Genomic DNA, 18,673 nt, shown 5'->3' with positions numbered 1-18,673 from the left:
ACGGTAAAGTTCGTGACCGGTCACAATTACTTGGCATGCGTTGGTGCGGCTGAACGAGGCGGCGTTACGATGGCCAGTCAGTTGCAGGGCGTTGGTCGCGTGAGGATAAGACGATAAGACACTACTTGCGTCTTGACGATCGTCCGCAGCAAGGACAAGGAGTCGCAGGAGGGCTTGCCTTCAGCACCATGTTACTGCAGGACCCACGAACACCAAAGGCTGGAGGTAGGACAGAGGCCGGATCGTCGCTGAAGTCATGAAACGCGGGCCCGCAGCATGACAGCTTCGCTTCTCCGCCCGGCGCTTTCAGACTCGGACCTACAGTCTGACAGCCTCGCTTCTCCGCCCGGTGCTCTTGAAGTCTTGAGGATCGGACCCGGAGACCGACAACCTCGCTTCGTCCACTCCGCGCACCGGCGTTTTCTCTTTTCGAACGCCGCCTTCCTTCTTCTGTCTTGCTCCCTCTTCCAGCACCCGTGTATCTTCGTGATTCGCTGTTGGCCGAGATTGTTGTTGTTGTGGCCGAGGTGCCGCGTCAAGCGAGCTCGTGCCGAATCCCGTCATTCTTTTTCTTCTTTTATGGTCACTGGTCGTCCGCCGCACCAGACACGCGCACATAAGTCTTTTGTACATGACACAAGGTAAGCGCGACTTGGACCCTTTACAAGCTAACCCAAATCAATGAAGAGTATTTAGCAAGGGCTCCGGAACAAGTAGTAGGGAGAACGTCTTTATAGAAATAGCGATAACTTCAAGGCTTACAAATACAAGAAGCACCCCCTTTCTCGTATTCTATGCGGTAGTCTAAATTGGCTTCCGGGATGTTGGGGAGCAGAATGTTGTGATTTAGCCATTACTGCAGGTCATTTTCGCCTCGCCTGCATGCTTAACCGGGCTTCGGCGATAGTGACACCCCGAGTAATTGCTTTTCCTTGACAATACCACCGCTTAATCTCCATGATGGCAATAAAGACCAGAGCTTCTCGGTTGGTTTTGATACTCATACAAAATGCAGGGGATGCGGGAATCTCCAGCATATTGTTGTCTATGTGCTGTCTCGCAACAGCATGCACCTGTTACGACTGGCCTGTGTGATGAATAATTTGTGTCCCGCCACCGAAGCCATGGCGAATGCCCGAACGTTTCAAATACTCCGAGCCAGCCGCATTCGTTGAAAAAGCACCTAAGAAGCCGCAACGGCAACAACGGCCGCCGGCGATATCTGGGTTTACGTGTTTGCAGGTCAGTGCCTTTCCCTATGCTACGCCAGTAGCGGTTAGAAAATCCCTTGAATTGACGAGCGGCGGCCGCAAGCGCGGGCAGCGTTCGCTTCATCCTACTCTGGAGCGCTGGCGTTCCTAAGACACTCCATAAGACGCCTCACCAACGAACTTCAGTGTTCAGCATAAGTTAGAGCACTTGTGTGTCTCGCTGGCACGAATATTCAGAGCTGACCGCTCCGTACCACCCTTATCAAACGTTACGCGTTATTCGTTACGTAGATTGTCTCGAGTCTCTGGCTGTGCCCCTACCTGCTAGTCAAGCTCAAGACCGCTGGGCCGACACTACTTCCACAGTACTGGGTTCACGTTTGCAACAACCCCCAAATTAATAAATGCGAATGCAACCTTGCAGCGTGCAGGAAGTCCAGCAAGATTCCCTGCACAATGTATTTTACACTCAGTTCGCACTTAGTCTGCGCTATATATTCCATGTCCACCACGTTTCCCAGTTCTTGGTGTGGTGAAGAAGGAATTCACTAAACAGCAACATTGCAAATGTTATACAGGAGACACTGGCGTTGAAGCTGCGACACAACGTACTGCAATTTTGTGCATTTCGGGCATGCTGTATATAAGGCAACAAATTTGAGCTAATGATGGTGCCTTTAGGTAGAGCACTCCTGATAAGGAGAGGGCACGAGCGAATTCTCTTGTGTGATCAGCCAGTACGACACCACCTCGAGGTTATTTAGCGGTCGCATCTTAAGCCGCCGTACTAAAATCAACGCTTCGCTCGGCCAATAATGATATCATTTAAAATCATATTTCAATATACATTTTTGTAGTATAATTATATGGTTATTGTGGATGAGCTCTACATTAGGTTGCTTCGCTATACTCAAAAACGTATTCAGTATACTCGAAAGAGAGGCTTCTGGAATAATGACGCACAAATAAAACATCCGGCAAAGTTCTACTCAAGTGATTTGCCGTGGTGAAAAAGCATACACACACGGAATAACGAATGTGTTACTGGGTCCTAAGTGCATATCAGTCTATGAGTTTGAAAGGTGGATTTCTGCCTATTTGTTGCAATATGTTAGAGCGTAGATGTCGGCGACTGAGAAGTGCTAAGCAACAAAAGGACAAATAAATCATGCACTGCCTTGGTTGGATCGAGGGTAAAGTACATTAATAAGGCCCCAGGCTCGCAACATCGATGTAGGTGCTGGGTGCAACGAGGGCAACTGACAATCACACGCGGATCTGGCAACGGGTGGTCGGTCCACGTGCGGCTATTGCATAAAGATCTTTGGTGCTCCTGATAAGGAGTGGGCACGAGCGAATTCTCTTGTGTGATCAGCCAGTACGACACCACGTCGAGGTTATTTATCGGTCGCATCTTAAGCCGAAAGTATATTCAGAGGCCACGCAATACGGCCCCGTTGGCAAAAATAAACGTGAAGGCTAACAGTGCGGTAGGGCGAGGAAATTGCTGACACGCGATTTCATCAAATTCAGGATCACGTACCTATAGCTGGTGATCAGCAGAAATGTGCATCGACAGCATGTCGGATAGTGTGCGTTTGAGACTGCATTAGGGGCGTTGCGTATTTGTGTTGTGTCTAGAACGTGCGAGTAGAGTAAGTGATGACATTGGAGAGAAAGAGGTGAGTTCAGTCTGCGATAAGTGTTCGACGATCGCCATATTGAATACCGACTTCGTGTAAAAGAAATCGGTCGGCACCAGTAGCGCAGGCGTCCCGGAAGGTTTGAGTATTAGCGTACTGTTAGGCGTGTTCGAAAGCCACACCAATGGACATGCAATTTGGGAAAATGAACAGAGGGAAAGGGCAGAGTGAGCGGTAAAATAACTCAATGAAAGGGCTCGTATGGCATCTCAAGAAACTTAAGAAGAAAGGCAGATTAGCTGGGCATCTCAAGAAACTTAAGAAGAAAGGCAGATTAGCTGGTCGGCTTTTTTCAAGCTATATCAGAGTTCGCATTTGGAGACGTAACGACGCCCAGAGCCGTATATATACCAAGGAAAAAAAAGAATGAGCGTGGTGACACGTGCTGATATGCCATGGTCACCTGCCACCAGGATGTCATCAAATTGCGCTACGACGGTTTATCTTAGGTGCTCAAGGATAACAACTAGCGGATGAGACACACCAGGAGGATATTTCTATGGTACAAGATCAAACTCTGAAGAATAGAAAAATTTGTGAATAGAGGCTTGAGCAGATTAAGGACTACGGCCCTTGTTCATTGTGTTGAGTATGACGTCAACTTTTTATTCCTCACTGATTCTGAGAAAATGAGTTCAAGTTATGTTTATTGGCATGACGATTTGGGCGTGCTCAGGCAAGAAGTGCTAACATTTCACTTGGAGACGCCCGAGTACACTATATACATGACATACGACAATGATAGCAAGAGTACGACAGTGTTTAATGAATAGAATTTGAGAACAACTTCACTTAATAGTACAGTGTAGCAAAAAAGAATAAACTTCAGAACGTAGATGTGGAGGACACAACAAATCAACAGGCTGAAAAAAAAATAGATTTGTAAGAGTGTAGTATGAGTATGAGTGTAGTATGAGTATGAGGACAAACGGCGTCTTAGCAACAGTGTAAGGTAATTTTTGAAGGCAGAAAACCGAGCAGTCCAGCTGGGCAGTTGAGTCTCTCAATGATGAAATTCCGCAAAAGTCGTGATGATATATGCCGACAAGGGATTGCAGGCCACGATATAAAGACAAGTTTAGGAGTGCGCTAATTTATGATCTTGACAATCGCGCTCATTTTGAAATAGTTTCATTCGAAGTCAGAAAAAACATCAGTCGTGTCCACGATAAAGTTTACCTTAAATAGCTTCAATCCCATGGCCGTTGCGTCATGACGGACTTTCGTGACCGCGTAGTCGTCAAAATCGGCTAGAATGGACACTTATTTCAGGAGGCTAATGAACGGCCAAACGGTAGAAGCTTGAAGAAGGCCGCAGGAAAGTGAACTTATGTTTTGAGCAAGCTTGTATGGTGGCATGCTACGGTCACATGTTTCACAAATCCCCCCAAAATATGAACTGAGGCCGGCAAAAATTCGGATATCGTGGAAAAAGTACTACAAATATCAGGACAGCACCAACTTTGTCGGGTTAAAGATAAAAACCCATAGGATTGACAGGGTGTCAATTTTCCCGACAAATAAATTAGTAGTAGAAGGATCGCTCTGTTGACGGCGCTACTGTTTTGCAAAGGACGAAAAATAAAAGGTCTGACACACATGTCCGCAAATTTTCAGCTATTTAGTATTCGTTAGCGCACGTAAAATATTACATGAATGGTGACGGCAAGAGAAGAGAAAACCCATGAAATGAAAGGCGAAAAATGAAGCTAATCTTGGCACATCTCATTTCACAATGACACGTATTGCTTAATCTAAGATTCACTTATGAATTTAAAATCTTTTTCTCCCAGCGCCACAGAAGGTGTGCTCACGTGTTTGTCTTGTTGATTTTTAGCATGAAATAGGCTTCTAAGATTTGACATGCTTGTTTAAAGCTGCAGCGTGCCAAAGCCTTGGTTTTCTTGAAGATAGGCTTCCAGCCGTGTCGTGTGTAGTGTGTCGCCAAGTGTCCTGGTGATTGGAGCATTTCTGTCGCATACCTGTGCTCTCTTAACCTAATATTAATACAGCGGCCAGTCTGCTCTATGTATGATGTGCCGCACGAGAAATGTATCTTGCTGACAAGGTTGTCTGCACAATCCAAAAATCTGTCTACGAGGTTTATTTCTCATTTGTTTTTGGTTGATTTGTTTACGTCGTTATTTACTTTTTTTTACACTGGCCTCTCATTTTTTAGAAAAGCGAAAAAAAAAACACTCTCACGCCGTGCATTTCGCCAATCTTTTGACGTCATGTGAAATTTTATGCCTATAAGGTATCGCAGTTAGCTTCTTATGTCCGCCGTCCTTTGTAGCTGCTTTCTGTTTGTTACTTAAACCTCTCAACACTTTTTCGGCGATGAACGTTATAAGTGTGATAGGATAACCACTACTTCTAAGCTTCGTAACCTGCCGCTGAATACTATCGTTGATCCTATGATCACATGATTTTCTGATGGCTTGGTTCATGCTCGAGGTGGCAGTTGCTCTTTTTATTAGCTTAGAATAGCCTGAATTGTAAGGGAGCAGATTTTTTTCACTCCCCGCGTTGTACTCCCAACAAGTGTCAGTTGCAGAGAGTGTCAAGTTCAAGTCAAAGAATTGGAAGCAATCTTTATCAAGAGTTTCCACCGAAACCTCCAGCCTATGGTAGGCCTGTCTGAACATTTCCACACTTTGTTTCCCTAGTACGTGCGCACTGGTCATATGGAAAACAAAGAAAATCATCGACGTAACGGAAGCACCTTACAGCTCCAAGGGTTTGTAGCTTTTTGTGTATAATTAATCCTGTCCCCCTTAGCTAGGATTATGTCACAAAGTACTGGAGCTAATCATGACCCTATACAGATCCCGGCATTCTGCAAAAACGCTTGTCCTTGAAACAAAACGAACAGCGAGTCGAGGTATATCCTCAATATATTCAAAAAGGAATCAACACTCATTCCACTATGATTTTGGAACTGCACTGCCCCGTAGGTATCAATGCATTCTTCAACAGCTTGCAAAGCTGCTTATTGTGGGACATTGTAAAAAAGTTCCTTTGCAACTATGGAAAGGCACTTAACTCGCTGTGCTATACTGATGAAGTCGACAACTTCTTCCGAGTTGCGCACGTGGAAGGGGTCATCCAAATAATAACACGGACAGTTGCTGCTTCAGAATTGTTGCCAAAACACGTTGTCATGTGCTCCTATCTTCAACGATCGCACGAAAAGGGTTTCTTGCCTTATAAGTCTTCACGAAGAATTGATTTAGTGTTAGCTTTGTAGTGGTTTTCATTTCCTTGGTAAATTTTTCCAACCCTGCTTCTTCACAATGCCTCACAGCTTCTTTCTTCGTTGCTACAAGTCTTTTTTGGTCAGGGTGGAATTCATCTTGCCAATTTTTATTTGTTGCTTCTTGAGCTTTGCTTTTGCATTCTGCATCATCAAATATGACAAATATGCCAGCTTTGTCAGTGGTTTTAATTTCTTTGGCAAATTTTTCCAACCCTGCTTCTTCACATTGCCTCACAGCTTTTGTCTTCGCTGCTACAAGGCTCAGGGTGGAATACACATTGAAAATTTTTATTCATTGCTTTTTCAGCTTTGCTTTTGTATTCTGCATCATCAAATATAACAAATGTGCCGGTTTTGCCAGACATCATCAGTCTCAGGTTTTGTTATCTTAGAAGTTTAACAGCTGATGCGATGTGATTTATTATTTTCTTAGCCGTGTCATTCTTTACGCACGTAATGCCTTCCGAGATGCAAGCTTCCTTCCGGTTATCTGGCACCCTGTTTGCAATGTTGTATACGAGTTCCATCCGTTCTGCAGGCTTGGGTTGCGGTTGGACTGCAAACTAAGACCCCTTGTCTCAAACCGCGCGCACAAATTCCGGAACATTCACACTAGTTAAGTTCACCATTTGGTTGTTCAGTTCTTTCCTTTCTCTCCTTGGTAAAGTTTAAAACATCACGTTCCACGTGCCCTCGCTCCTCGCGTCCGCAAATGTCTCAAAGTGCCAGCACATATACTGTACGGCGTTTTCTGGCAACGCCGTTGCCCATACTGCCCAGATATAAAGCCGGGAATTTCGTACTTGCCTCCAAGCTTCAGCACGCAGGAGCTTGCACAAGCGCCTTGAAGTTGATTACGAAGGAGCAAAGGAGCTAAACATGAGGGTGATAATACTTGAGGCCAAGCCATGTGTCAGTGCACGTGGCTAAAAGAACAAGATTTGAGGCTGATGATGTCTGACAAATCTGAGGCCAATCTCGCTTACATCGTGCGCAAGGAATCTTGTGAAGAAGGTGGTGCAAATGCGCTTATCGGCATATCTAGAAGATCAAGACCTTCTGCCTCGCACGATGTTCGGGTTTGGGGCACACTTGTCAACCTAGGACGTATTACTACAGTTGAAGATAGAAGTGATCGATTCCCCGCGCAAGAGCAGCAGTAAGACCATGCTGGCGCTGGATCTTAAGGGGGCTTTCGACAGCGTGAAACACTCCAAGATTCTGGAAAATCTACAGGATACTCATTGCCGAAATCGTACCTTTTATTACATCAAGGAATTCTTGGAAGATAGCTCAGGCTTGGTGACACGAGGTCCGAGCCTATACTCATGGGCTCCAGGGGTATGCGTCAGGGAGCAGTCCATTCTCCACTGCTCTTCAACGTGGCCCTCATCCACCTGTCGGAAAAACTGAATGCCGTAAAAGAAAATCGTTACGCCTTTTACGCGGACGGTATAACCGTATGGACAACGGAGGGCAGCTTGGGACAGATGGAGGGGGTCCTCCAGGAGGCTGCCACCACAGTTGAAAACTATGCACCAGAATGCGGACTACGCTGTTCCCCGGACAAGTCGGAGCTCCTGATGTTGCACCGGAAGGGGGATACTGCAACGCTGGAAATCTCGGTGCAGGACGCACGTATTCCCGAGGTGGAGACACTACGAATTTTCGGGCTGCTCATTAACAACAAGGGAGTGAACGCAGCCGCAATCACTAAGCTCAAACGGTGTGTGAGCAAGTCATCCGTATGATATCTCGGATCACAACCAAGAAGAGGGGTATGCAAGAAAAGGACACCCTTATGCTAGTACAAGCGTTTATCCTCTGCAGAATATATATAGTGTACGTGGCCCCATACCTTCAGATAAGGAAGAGCGATCTAAACCACATAGAAATTATCATTTGAACGGCTTATAAGAAGGCGCTCGGTCTTCCCATGAAAACATCCACGGAGCGTCTGCTACAACTGGGAGTACACAATAAGGCTGATGAATTGATTAGCGTCCATCTCACAAGCCAGGTAATGCAATTGGCCACAACCAAGACGGGCCGCAGCGTCTTGGAGGACTTGAACATCTGCTTTCCGCAACAAGTGGCTGGATGGCATGATATTGATCGGGGGAACAAATTATTACGCTCCCGTGCACCGGAGCACTATCAAACTATAAGAGCGGCAAGGAGCAAAATGATGAACAAGTGCTATTCAAGAACAGAAGGAGCCTTCTTCGTGGAGGCTGGAGGCCTTTTAAAGGGGATATCGACAATCTCAGTGGTGCACCAAATGCAGGTTATAGGTGTTGTAGACGGGCTTTCAGTTCGCAACGGCTGTGGAGGAAGCGGCGATAGCCCTAGCCGCGACACACTCCGCGTCAGAATACATTATTACAGATTCGCAGGTGGCTTATAGAAACTATATAGGCGCGGTAGAATCACGCCGCTGGCATGCAAAATTCTTAGTCAATCTAAGACTCGAGCTGCAGGAAAGCAGCTAATATGGGTACCAGGTCACGAGGGGGTTGTGGGAAATCAACGTGTACATGCTTCAGCCCGAACTTTTCTTCCCTGCAATCCTTCTACGCCCACCTTTGCTGACTTGGGCTCCCCCTCTCCGTTAACAACATACTCAGAGATATTGCAGCATCTGCGTCTGGTGATGCAGACACTGCCGGGGCCCGCTAGGGGTCTTAATAAATTCGAAGAGTCTCAGCTCGATCGGCTACAAACTACGTCATTTAATAATCCATCTAGGCTGCATGCCATAGAGCTCTAGTCTTTTCGGCGCAGTGCAAATTTTGTGGCCATAAGACAGACTTATACCATACGGTATGAGCTTGTCAGGAAAATAGCGGTATTGTCATAATAAATCAGCCAACGTGGGAGGGCTCGGAGGCGGCCCTGCTAACTCGGGCCTCGACGAGCAACGAGCCGTCATAGAAAGAGCACGGGCAGCGGCTTTTGCCAACGGTGTTCCGGAGTAGAGACCTGACCATGTCTTCCCGTAACCCAAGGCTTTCTTTCTTATTTTCAGTAAAAGTTTTTCCATCATCATGCTAAAAGTTAACCAGGAAACCACGTGAGTGCACCTTTTGTTGCGCTGAGAGAAAATGATTTGAAATTCCTGTTAGATTCGGCCATACTTGTTATGGTGAAATCATATGTGCGTAGATCAGCGTCATTTTTCGTCTTTCATTTTATAGTTTTTCTCTTCTCTTGCAGTCTCCTTTCATGTATATATTTGTCGTGCGCTAGCGAATAATAAACAGTTTAAGGTTTGCGCACGTGTGTGTCAGTTTTTTTTTTCCGTCCTTTGTAAAACAGTATAGAGCAGTCAACAGAAGGATGCCATACCAACTAGCCTCAGTAGTAGAAGGTGTTCAGCTGAAGCCCCATGGTGTGAAATAAGGTTAGAATATCGTCCGACATTGAAGGATTTCTACTACCACTCATTATGTAATTTCCTTTATGGGGTCATTGAGGCATATTTAAAAACCAAAAGCCTCAATCTGCGTGACTGGGAATTGCTATTGAGCTGAGGTCGTTTTAAACGGGCATCGGCTGTTTAAGGGTGCCGCGGTAGTATCAGATAGCGACAAAATTGTGGTGTCTATACTCTAGTTGGCTACGTCGAAACAGCAGCGCCCATAAGTCCCCTTCCCCGCAGAGAAATAATAACGTAAATGGTCGTCGTACAATGCAGCGTGTAGTAGGTTACACAGCAAGCGTGAGGCGTACCGAAGATGACGCCTACACCGTAGTAGTAGAGTCCCGTGGCACGACCAGCCGCCTGCACGAGAACGCTTGCGAGCACCAATCCCATGATGCTGCCCACTTCCTTGACGTCACCGACGGCTTCGGCTATGGCGTGGCCGTAGCGCGAGTCCTCCTCCAGCTTCTTGCGAAGCACGATGTCGAGCGTGATAGTGAAGCCGTAGCAGAATGTGGCCAGCCACGCCACGCGCCTCGAATATGGAAATGAGTGAACGAAGTTATTCATAAGAGATAGCTCTGTGGCCTATTATGGGGTGCGGGAAGTTGGGTAGGATGCAGAGAAGGGGGTGCGGGGGTGAACACCACCACCGCCGCCGAAAACTAGACGTCTTTAGGAACGTCAACGTCATCGGAGGCCTCGAAGGGTTCCTCCCCGCCCCCGAAAGCGTGGAATAAAAAAATTCAAAACGAAGCAACGCAAATGTAGAATATTTGAAGTACCATTACATAGGAAACAGAAACCCGAAACAACGAAAAATAAGCATCCTCTATTCAAGAACCCGGTGTTATAAATATACAGGAGTCGCCCCGTATATACGACGTGCTTGGCGAGCAATGCTTAATTTTTTGTGCCTAGTTCAGATATGGTCACTCTTGTCTGTAGTTTCGTGGAGCGCTGGCTCCGCACTGCTACTGCGACGCCTAGCAGTTGCTGCTGAGTGCGAGATCTATCGTCCCAGGAGCGCTAAGAGGACATTTGCGAATACTTGTGTGGACCGCTGCTAATCGAGGTGCAAGCGTTTACGCTGTGTTGCTCTAAAGCGGCGGGTGTTTGATGCACGATCACGCGATACGCGTTTGTCAGGATGTCGATGGTTGCGCGGACAGAGGAGTCACACGTGCAATAAAATTTGGAGGTGGAGGACTCCTCGTTGGTAATTGTGCCTGCTCGCTACAACATGTCGTTAAAAAAACATCAAATTGCCCACAAGTCCTTCTGCAGCATATTCCTCGTTGGTGCGTTCCTGCACATATCGGCCCCTCTCGTGCCCTCTTGCGCAAGTAACCAGCAACCCTTACTCTGACTCCCCCTATCCGATGCTTTCAGTTGTCAACGACAAAGCATTGTATAGCCGACGCTGCGATGAAACTGCGCCTTGTAGGGCAGTGAACATACATTCTAGCAATTTCCGCACACACAGCTCTTCTCTAGCACTGTGCGAACGGCCGCCGCTAATGTCATGCTGTTTTTCTTCAGCAGCAGTACAACACAGCCACTCAGTCACTGCTTTCTGCAACTGACACTGTTTGCTACTGTATGTTGTGAGGACTGGACAACGCGGACACGGCGCTTAAAAGAATAAATGTGGTTTTATGACAACAGTACACGGCAGAGTTACACTGATGGTGCACGCGCACCAAACGCGGCTGTGAAAACTGACCCACTGCGCGCGCAACACGCGACGCAAGGTTGCCAGAATACGTGAAGGCTCGCAATGTAGTGACGTGACTACGTGACTGTTACAAGTGATCTGCCGCAAAAACCTTCTTATGCTGTTTGTTGTTCTTTCTTTAAAAGCGAAGGTTTGCTTTTTTTTAGTTTCTTAACCTCTGCCGGCCTTGGTTTACCAAGGCTGCTAATGCTGCCCAAACAGCCTGATACAACACGTCGCATAGCATCTGCGAGAAAATGTACGCGCTAAGCAGTTATCGTTAGGACAGAAACACATGAATCGGGCTATTTCGAAACTTACAACTGCCTTTTGCGTCGTAATTTTCTCTGCATACACCTGTACACACCATTCCTGGCTCGACAAACATCGCCTTCATTTTCGTGAAATCGCTGCATCAAAGTCTCACAGTGTGCATTCGCATGAACTGTCGTTCGCATTTCGCCGTAGCTTGGGTACGGCGTTGTGCATATTCATAAACAATGTACGACATGAAACTTGGGGCCTAGGTGCGGCATAATGAAATACTGCATGAGATTAGACCTTGTACGAGGGCAATTTTACCGATCGCATTTAGTTATTTGGAATTTACATAATTTTCCGTACTGTTCTATACTAACACAGTATAGGGGCGCTTTAACGTAAAATGATTACAAACTGTTTTGATTCCAAACTCCTGACGTCAAATTTACGTAACCACCAACGCAAGCTATGGGCGGTGACCCGCAGCGTTTCTGAATAACCCAATCACTCTCCTCGTTTGTAGGAGGTCACCTTTGTTCGCTTTCAAAACCAATAACATTATCAACACTTAGCGGTTTTTCTTATCTAAGTGGCTGACAAGAGGCGAGGAGCACGCTCTAGGGGACAGGGTTTCAATGGGGCGCATAGTGAAAATAGATAACCGCATGAAGAGGGTGGTTCCAGCTTCTCCGATTGGTCTACTTCGCCTTACTTAGCTTGCGGTGGCTGGTCGAAAATCGCGGCGGCGTGCAACGGAAGGATAAGAATGCCGCTAAAACGGATACTCAGCAAGGAACAGTTGGCAGAGCGATGTCGTATGTATGACGAAAGGGCTCGATAACAGGTTTATCATGCGCAAATAAATACATGCTCACCAGCAGATGCAAGTAGTGCGGGCCTTAGCGATCGTCGGGCAGCCATCTTCTATGCCTTTCAGAATGAGGCAGTCTCTGGCTATTCAGAAAAAATTGCAGTTTTGTTCGGCATATTAATGAATTTTTTTCGCTTTCACGTCACTTTGGCGTGGGGAGTTTTCGCGGTTTTGTGACGTCGCGTGAAAGACAAGCGCTGTAAGTGGGCGTAGCCAGAAAACATTGGACCAATAGCAGAGGACAAATGGTGAAAAGGCGTCGACCCAGGAATGATTCTTTTTCTTTTGTGCGGTTTAATCATGCATAATCAGTGGGCGTCTGATTATTCGTCTTTGACACTCCCGGACTGTCCGAAAGACTGCATACGCAACGCCCATCGGCTGAAAGCACCGTCTCGGGCAGTCTGGGACTGTCAGGATCGGATAATCGAAGAGGCCCAGTGTGTACACGTTATATAAGATGGGGAGCTATCGCGGTTTCGTGATGTCGCTTGAAATACAGGTGAAGCTGCGTGTGGCCCGAAAATGTTATGACCAATCGTGGAAGCGGATTGCAGAAATTGGAATCAAAACAGTTTGCAATTATTTTAACACGAAAGTGTTTTATTCCGGGGTCCACCAAGACTTCACTGACGTATTTCCGTCACGGAAATACGTCATAGAACATAATACAAAGAAAGAAACCAGAAGAAAAAATGTGGTTGATCCCTCTTATATAGGAATCGGTATAGAACACGAAAGTGAAACGTGTCTTCACAGAAGTAGTGTAATGTTTATTGCACATTGATATATAATGTCTATTGGTGTTTTGTGGCTAAAGCGCCCTTAGGCGTTGATGCACCCACGCTGACGCCTGGTGGCACGTCTCCTCCATCACGACTACCAACGTCGATGACCATGAGCAACCGTCGTGCATATGGAAGCTGCACTACGCTGCACACGCTAGCACAACGCGAAAGACGAAGCACGTAACTGACACACTAATACAACGCGCAAGACAAAGCACGTAACTGAATCGTCACCGAGTCAAATCAGCGCGTACAGCGCGTCGTAATTGCAGCCTCCGCGATCAACTTCAGAAACATTTTCAGAGCTAATTGCGGAGGCCACGCTCCGCTGTGCTGAGTACGGTGAACGCCACCTAGGTGGCGTTGGTAGTGCTTCTTGATGCCAGCGTCCCTTCGAATGCTGGCATCGAGGCGTCGTAGTGCTGAGACCACCGAAGCGTTCACTGTCGGTGCGCGTTAAGGCCGGAATACATGGAGCGAATAACCGGCGTCCGAGCGAAGAACTTCGTCGGGCGGCGAACGTCCGACGGCCGGCGTCAAGAAATTTGCCGTCCGCAGCCGATCTGCCTGTCCAAACATTTTCGTCGGGCGAACGCCGCCGCCGGAAGCGTCTAGCGCGCAGCGGTGGACGACAGCCAATCAGGAGGCACTAGTTCCGGTCGCAATGCATGCTGGTGTTTCGCGCGCGCGCGCCTTTTCGCGTCGTCTGCAATCGCGTTGGTGTTGCCGTGTCTGCATGTCTCTGCACCGATTGAGTAGTTCCTAGTATGATCTCTCAGGAATCGCGTTGTATTTGTACATCCCATATCCGCTGATCTGCGAGGAAACAGACAAGCAGTGCAAGCTCTCTACAACAACCTTCAACAGAAATCTTCTGATCTCAGAGGCCACATGCTGTCGTCATGCCTATCTCCCGACTTCCCCGATAGATGACGTTGGCATCGGATATTTCTTTCGCTAGGCTTAGACGCGTTCGAAACGAGAAGCGATCTCGAAAACTACTCAAGGTTATCCATAATACTCTGTCGTCGAAGCGGCCTGAGACTAAGCGAAAGCCGTTTACGCAGTCATTTGCTTCCAACTAAGTGAATTCTACAAGGACAACGCCAAATTCAGTTCGAAGCGGGCGGCCGGGACCGCCGCCAACACGGCGGCCAACGCGCGGCGGCGTTCGCCGCATGTATTGCAACACAGCAAACATCCTGCGTCGTGTCGCCGCGTCGTTACTTGACGCGTGAAGTTCGTCGAGAAAGTTCGCTCCATGTATCCCGGGCTTTAGTGTCATAATGCAGTACTTCTCTTTTCTGCTCGTAGGCGGCGGCACCGCCCCGAGCAAGAGCGCGGGTACACGGAGGAGTGTTAGATATATAAGGCGCGTCTGTGTAGCTCTCTGCGAATGCGTTTGTGGCGCAATGGGTTAAACGCTCGGCGATCTATCGTCGCGGACCGAGAGGTCATGGGTTCGATTCCCAAATTTTGCATGTTTGTGGAACTTTTTCTTCTGGTTTCTTTCTTTGTATTATGTTCTATGACGTATTTCCGTGACGGAAATACGTCAGTGAAGTCTTGGTGGACCCCGGAATAAAACACTTTCGTGTTAAAAAGTTCCACAAACATGCAAAATTTGGGAATCGAACCCACGACCTCTCGGTCCGCGACGATAGATCGCCGAGCGTTTAACCCATTGCGCCACAAACGCATTCGCAGAGAGCTACACAGACGCGCCTTATATATATCTAACACTCCTCCGTGTACCCGCGCTCTTGCTCGGGGCGGTGCCGCCGCCTACGAGCAGAAAAGAGAAGTACTGCATTATGACACTAAAGCCCGGGATACATGGAGCGAACTTTCTCGACGAACTTCACGCGTCAAGTAACGACGCGGCGACACGACGCAGGATGTTTGCTGTGTTGCAATACATGCGGCGAACGCCGCCGCGCGTTGGCCGCCGTGTTGGCGGCGGTCCCGGCCGCCCGCTTCGAACTGAATTTGGCGTTGTCCTTGTAGAATTCACTTACTTGGAAGCAAATGACTGCGTAAACGGCTTTCGCTTAGTCTCAGGCCGCTTCGACGACAGAGTATTATGGATAACCTTGAGTAGTTTTCGAGATCGCTTCTCGTTTCGAACGCGTCTAAGCCTAGCGAAAGAAATATCCGATGCCAACGTCATCTATCGGGGAAGTCGGGAGATAGGCATGACGACAGCATGTGGCCTCTGAGATCAGAAGATTACTGTTGAAGGTTGTTGTAGAGAGCTTGCACTGCTTGTCTGTTTCCTCGCAGATCAGCGGATATGGGATGTACAAATACAACGCGATTCCTGAGAGATCATACTAGGAACTACTCAATCGGTGCAGAGACATGCAGACACGGCAACACCAACGCGATTGCAGACGACGCGAAAAGGCGCGCGCGCGCGAAACACCAGCATGCATTGCGACCGGAACTAGTGCCTCCTGATTGGCTGTCGTCCACCGCTGCGCGCTAGACGCTTCCGGCGGCGGCGTTCGCCCGACGAAAATGTTTGGACAGGCAGATCGGCTGCGGACGGCAAATTTCTTGACGCCGGCCGTCGGACGTTCGCCGCCCGACGAAGTTCTTCGCTCGGACGCCGGTTATTCGCTCCATGTATTCCGGCCTTAACGCGCACCGACAGTGAACGCTTCGGTGGTCTCAGCACTACGACGCCTCGATGCCAGCATTCGAAGGGACGCTGGCATCAAGAAGCACTACCAACGCCACCTAGGTGGCGTTCACCGTACTCAGCACAGCGGAGCGTGGCCTCCGCAATTAGCTCTGAAAATGTTTCTGAAGTTGATCGCGGAGGCTGCAATTACGACGCGCTGTACGCGCTGATTTGACTCGGTGACGATTCAGTTACGTGCTTTGTCTTGCGCGTTGTATTAGTGTGTCAGTTACGTGCTTCGTCTTTCGCGTTGTGCTAGCGTGTGCAGCGTAGTGCAGCTTCCATATGCACGACGGTTGCTCATGGTCATCGACGTTGGTAGTCGTGATGGAGGAGACGTGCCACCAGGCGTCAGCGTGGGTGCATCAACGCCTAAGGGCGCTTTAGCCACAAAACACCAATAGACATTATATATCAATGTGCAATAAACATTACACTACTTCTGTGAAGACACGTTTCACTTTCGTGTTCTATACCGATTCCTATATAAGAGGGATCAACCACATTTTTTTATGTTATAGCGCCCTAGGTTAGCCAACTGTCCATACTCGGGTTACCTTCACTGTATTTTCTTTAGTTTTGTCTCTTTCTCTTTGTGTGTGATGAGCCCTTGTAAGGGATCACGGGAGACGCCCAGGGACCCGCTAAACTCACCAGGATGGCGGAAACCGATGTTCTTTCAGGATACGGCGCCTTTGCTGGGCGATGTGTCCTTCCAAGTCGACCTTTTCGTCCTGTCGCTCCTCGCCTTCCACGTCCGCCTGCATTCTCGTTGTTCCTCTGCGGCGATTCAGCACTGCTAGTCGCACGAGAGCACTTCTTCTTCTGCTTCAGCCGCTGTCCAAACATTTCTTACGGAATCCAACCGAATGCCGTACTAAACTCTTTTCTTGTTTTCGTACTTTTAAATTAATTATTACTCATTCAATATGGCTTTCTTGTTGTTGTTGTTTAACAGATATTTCTACACTATTCATTGCTAATTCCATAGATATTTGGTAATTTATGTCTCATAATAAATTGGAATATTCCACCCATTTTTTGTTCAATCCCCCATCATGGGTAGGAGCCACAGACGTGATAGGCAACAACAACAAAGAGAGCACGGTTTCTCAGAGTTCATCGCTCAGCTCAAGGCTGTCCAGAGGGCCCGGACCGTCGCTGAAGGACTCTGTCTACCGGCCCCGACTTGGGTGGAGCCACCGGATAGATTGGCGCGGCCTCCAGCCACGCATTAATTCTTTCTTCTCACAGCCAGCCACACTTACACACATGCTTTGGGACTCCACACAACAATACCCCGACATTAACCCCACGACCCTCTCGTCGAGATGGCACGCTGCCCTGCGTAGCTCCAACCTCGACGACCAACTCTGGGCGACCCAGCAAGCCTGCGAGGCGGCCACGTGGGAGGCCTAGGCCCAGCCACCACCTCTTGCTGGCTTTAATAAAGTTTATTCAGTCAGTCAGGACCTAAATAAAGTTCGTACTCACTCACGGTTTCTCCATTTTGTTTTGTTTGGTTTGGTGCCTATGGCTATTGCTCAACCCACTACTGGGGTAGGCCATGGCAGTAGATAAAAAGGGTAGAAAACGTAAATGGAATGTTGCAAAACATAAATTACATAATAAATGAATACTAACCGGTAGTGCAAATTTGCCGGCTATATTATTTTAAAACTGGAAAAGGGTTTTTTTCATGTTGCGTAATATAAAATGAGAACATTAACATGGCAGCCTGTGTGTTTCATTTACAAAATGAAATATGGCGTCAGAACATTCCCATTGCTGCATCCTAGTGCCTACGCCATGAGAGGCAGCATCACAGTAAGCGTAACGACCAATCCAGGTTGGCGAAGGGGTCCTTCTATATATGTACCACAATGGCGACTCAGGGAAGGCAGCGGACGGCCATGGTGTTTGCTTCGCGGCCAGGTTGCGAGGCGAGATAACTGGCCAAATATGCTTACGCACGCCAAAGAGCTTGTCGGTTGCGTGCTAGTTCAAGGACCGGCAGTTGCATCCCTCTGAGCGCGGAATCAACCTGAAAAAAGCCCAAATTCTTCCGCTTTCTGTGTGACCCGCACCAGAGAGATAAGTGGGAGGCCCAGGTGAAGCGGGACCACTCAAGGGCGACCGACACATCTATTCACTGCATGGAGAGATGATAAAGCATGTTTCTGTTCTGGCCTGTTCGTGACGCCTGCTACGAAAGTGTTTATTATATATAACAGTAGTAGTAGTAGTAGTAGTAGAAAACTTTATTTGATGTTTGAAACCAAGTCCCAGAGGGTGGAGCCCTCAGTCCAGGGCCCCATTTGCTGCTGCTATCCGGCTGGCCCAGTCGATCAGGCATCGCTGGTCGTCGAAGGCTGTGCTGGAAAGAGCGGCTTCCCACTGGGATGGGGAGGGGTTGGGTATTCTAGGTAAGCCGGGTGGTTTGGAGCATTCCCACGTAGAATGGTAGAGGGGTGACTATCATAGAAAGGACATTTGTCGGGGTACTGGCTAGGGTAAAAAGTGTGGCGGAGAGAAAGGCTGGGGAAGGTATTAGTTTGGAGCTGGCGCCAAGCGGCTGCATCTGCACGGTTTAGCTTCACGTGTGGTGGAGGGAATGTTCTACGGGATAGTCTGTGGTGTTGTAGTATATGCGTGTATGTAAGCGGTATCGTTTACACCTTGTCTCGGTTGGACTGGTCTTCCACCGGTGCCTGGAGGGTTACGCCTCGGGCTGTCGCATGAACGCGCTCATT

At 48.0% G+C, this 18,673-nt stretch overlaps 1 protein-coding gene across 1 annotated transcript in view; it reads right to left on the bottom strand.

Moving 5' to 3' along the window:
- LOC119444768 (uncharacterized) overlaps window positions 1-16,687 on the bottom strand; it is a 37,262-nt gene extending 20,575 nt beyond the window's left edge. The window contains exons 1-2 of the mRNA XM_037709117.1: window positions 16,575-16,687; window positions 9,906-10,132 (exon numbers count right to left, since the gene is read on the bottom strand). Coding sequence (XP_037565045.1) covers window positions 9,906-10,132; window positions 16,575-16,687 — 340 coding nt within the window. The remainder of the gene's footprint in view (window positions 1-9,905; window positions 10,133-16,574) is intronic.
- Window positions 16,688-18,673: the final 1,986 nt, after the last annotated feature.

The sequence above is a fragment of the Dermacentor silvarum genome, chromosome 3 (assembly GCF_013339745.2).
Source record: "Dermacentor silvarum isolate Dsil-2018 chromosome 3, BIME_Dsil_1.4, whole genome shotgun sequence".
Classification (NCBI taxonomy): Eukaryota; Metazoa; Arthropoda; class Arachnida; order Ixodida; family Ixodidae; genus Dermacentor; species Dermacentor silvarum.
This window is presented reverse-complemented; position numbering and strand designations above follow the sequence as displayed.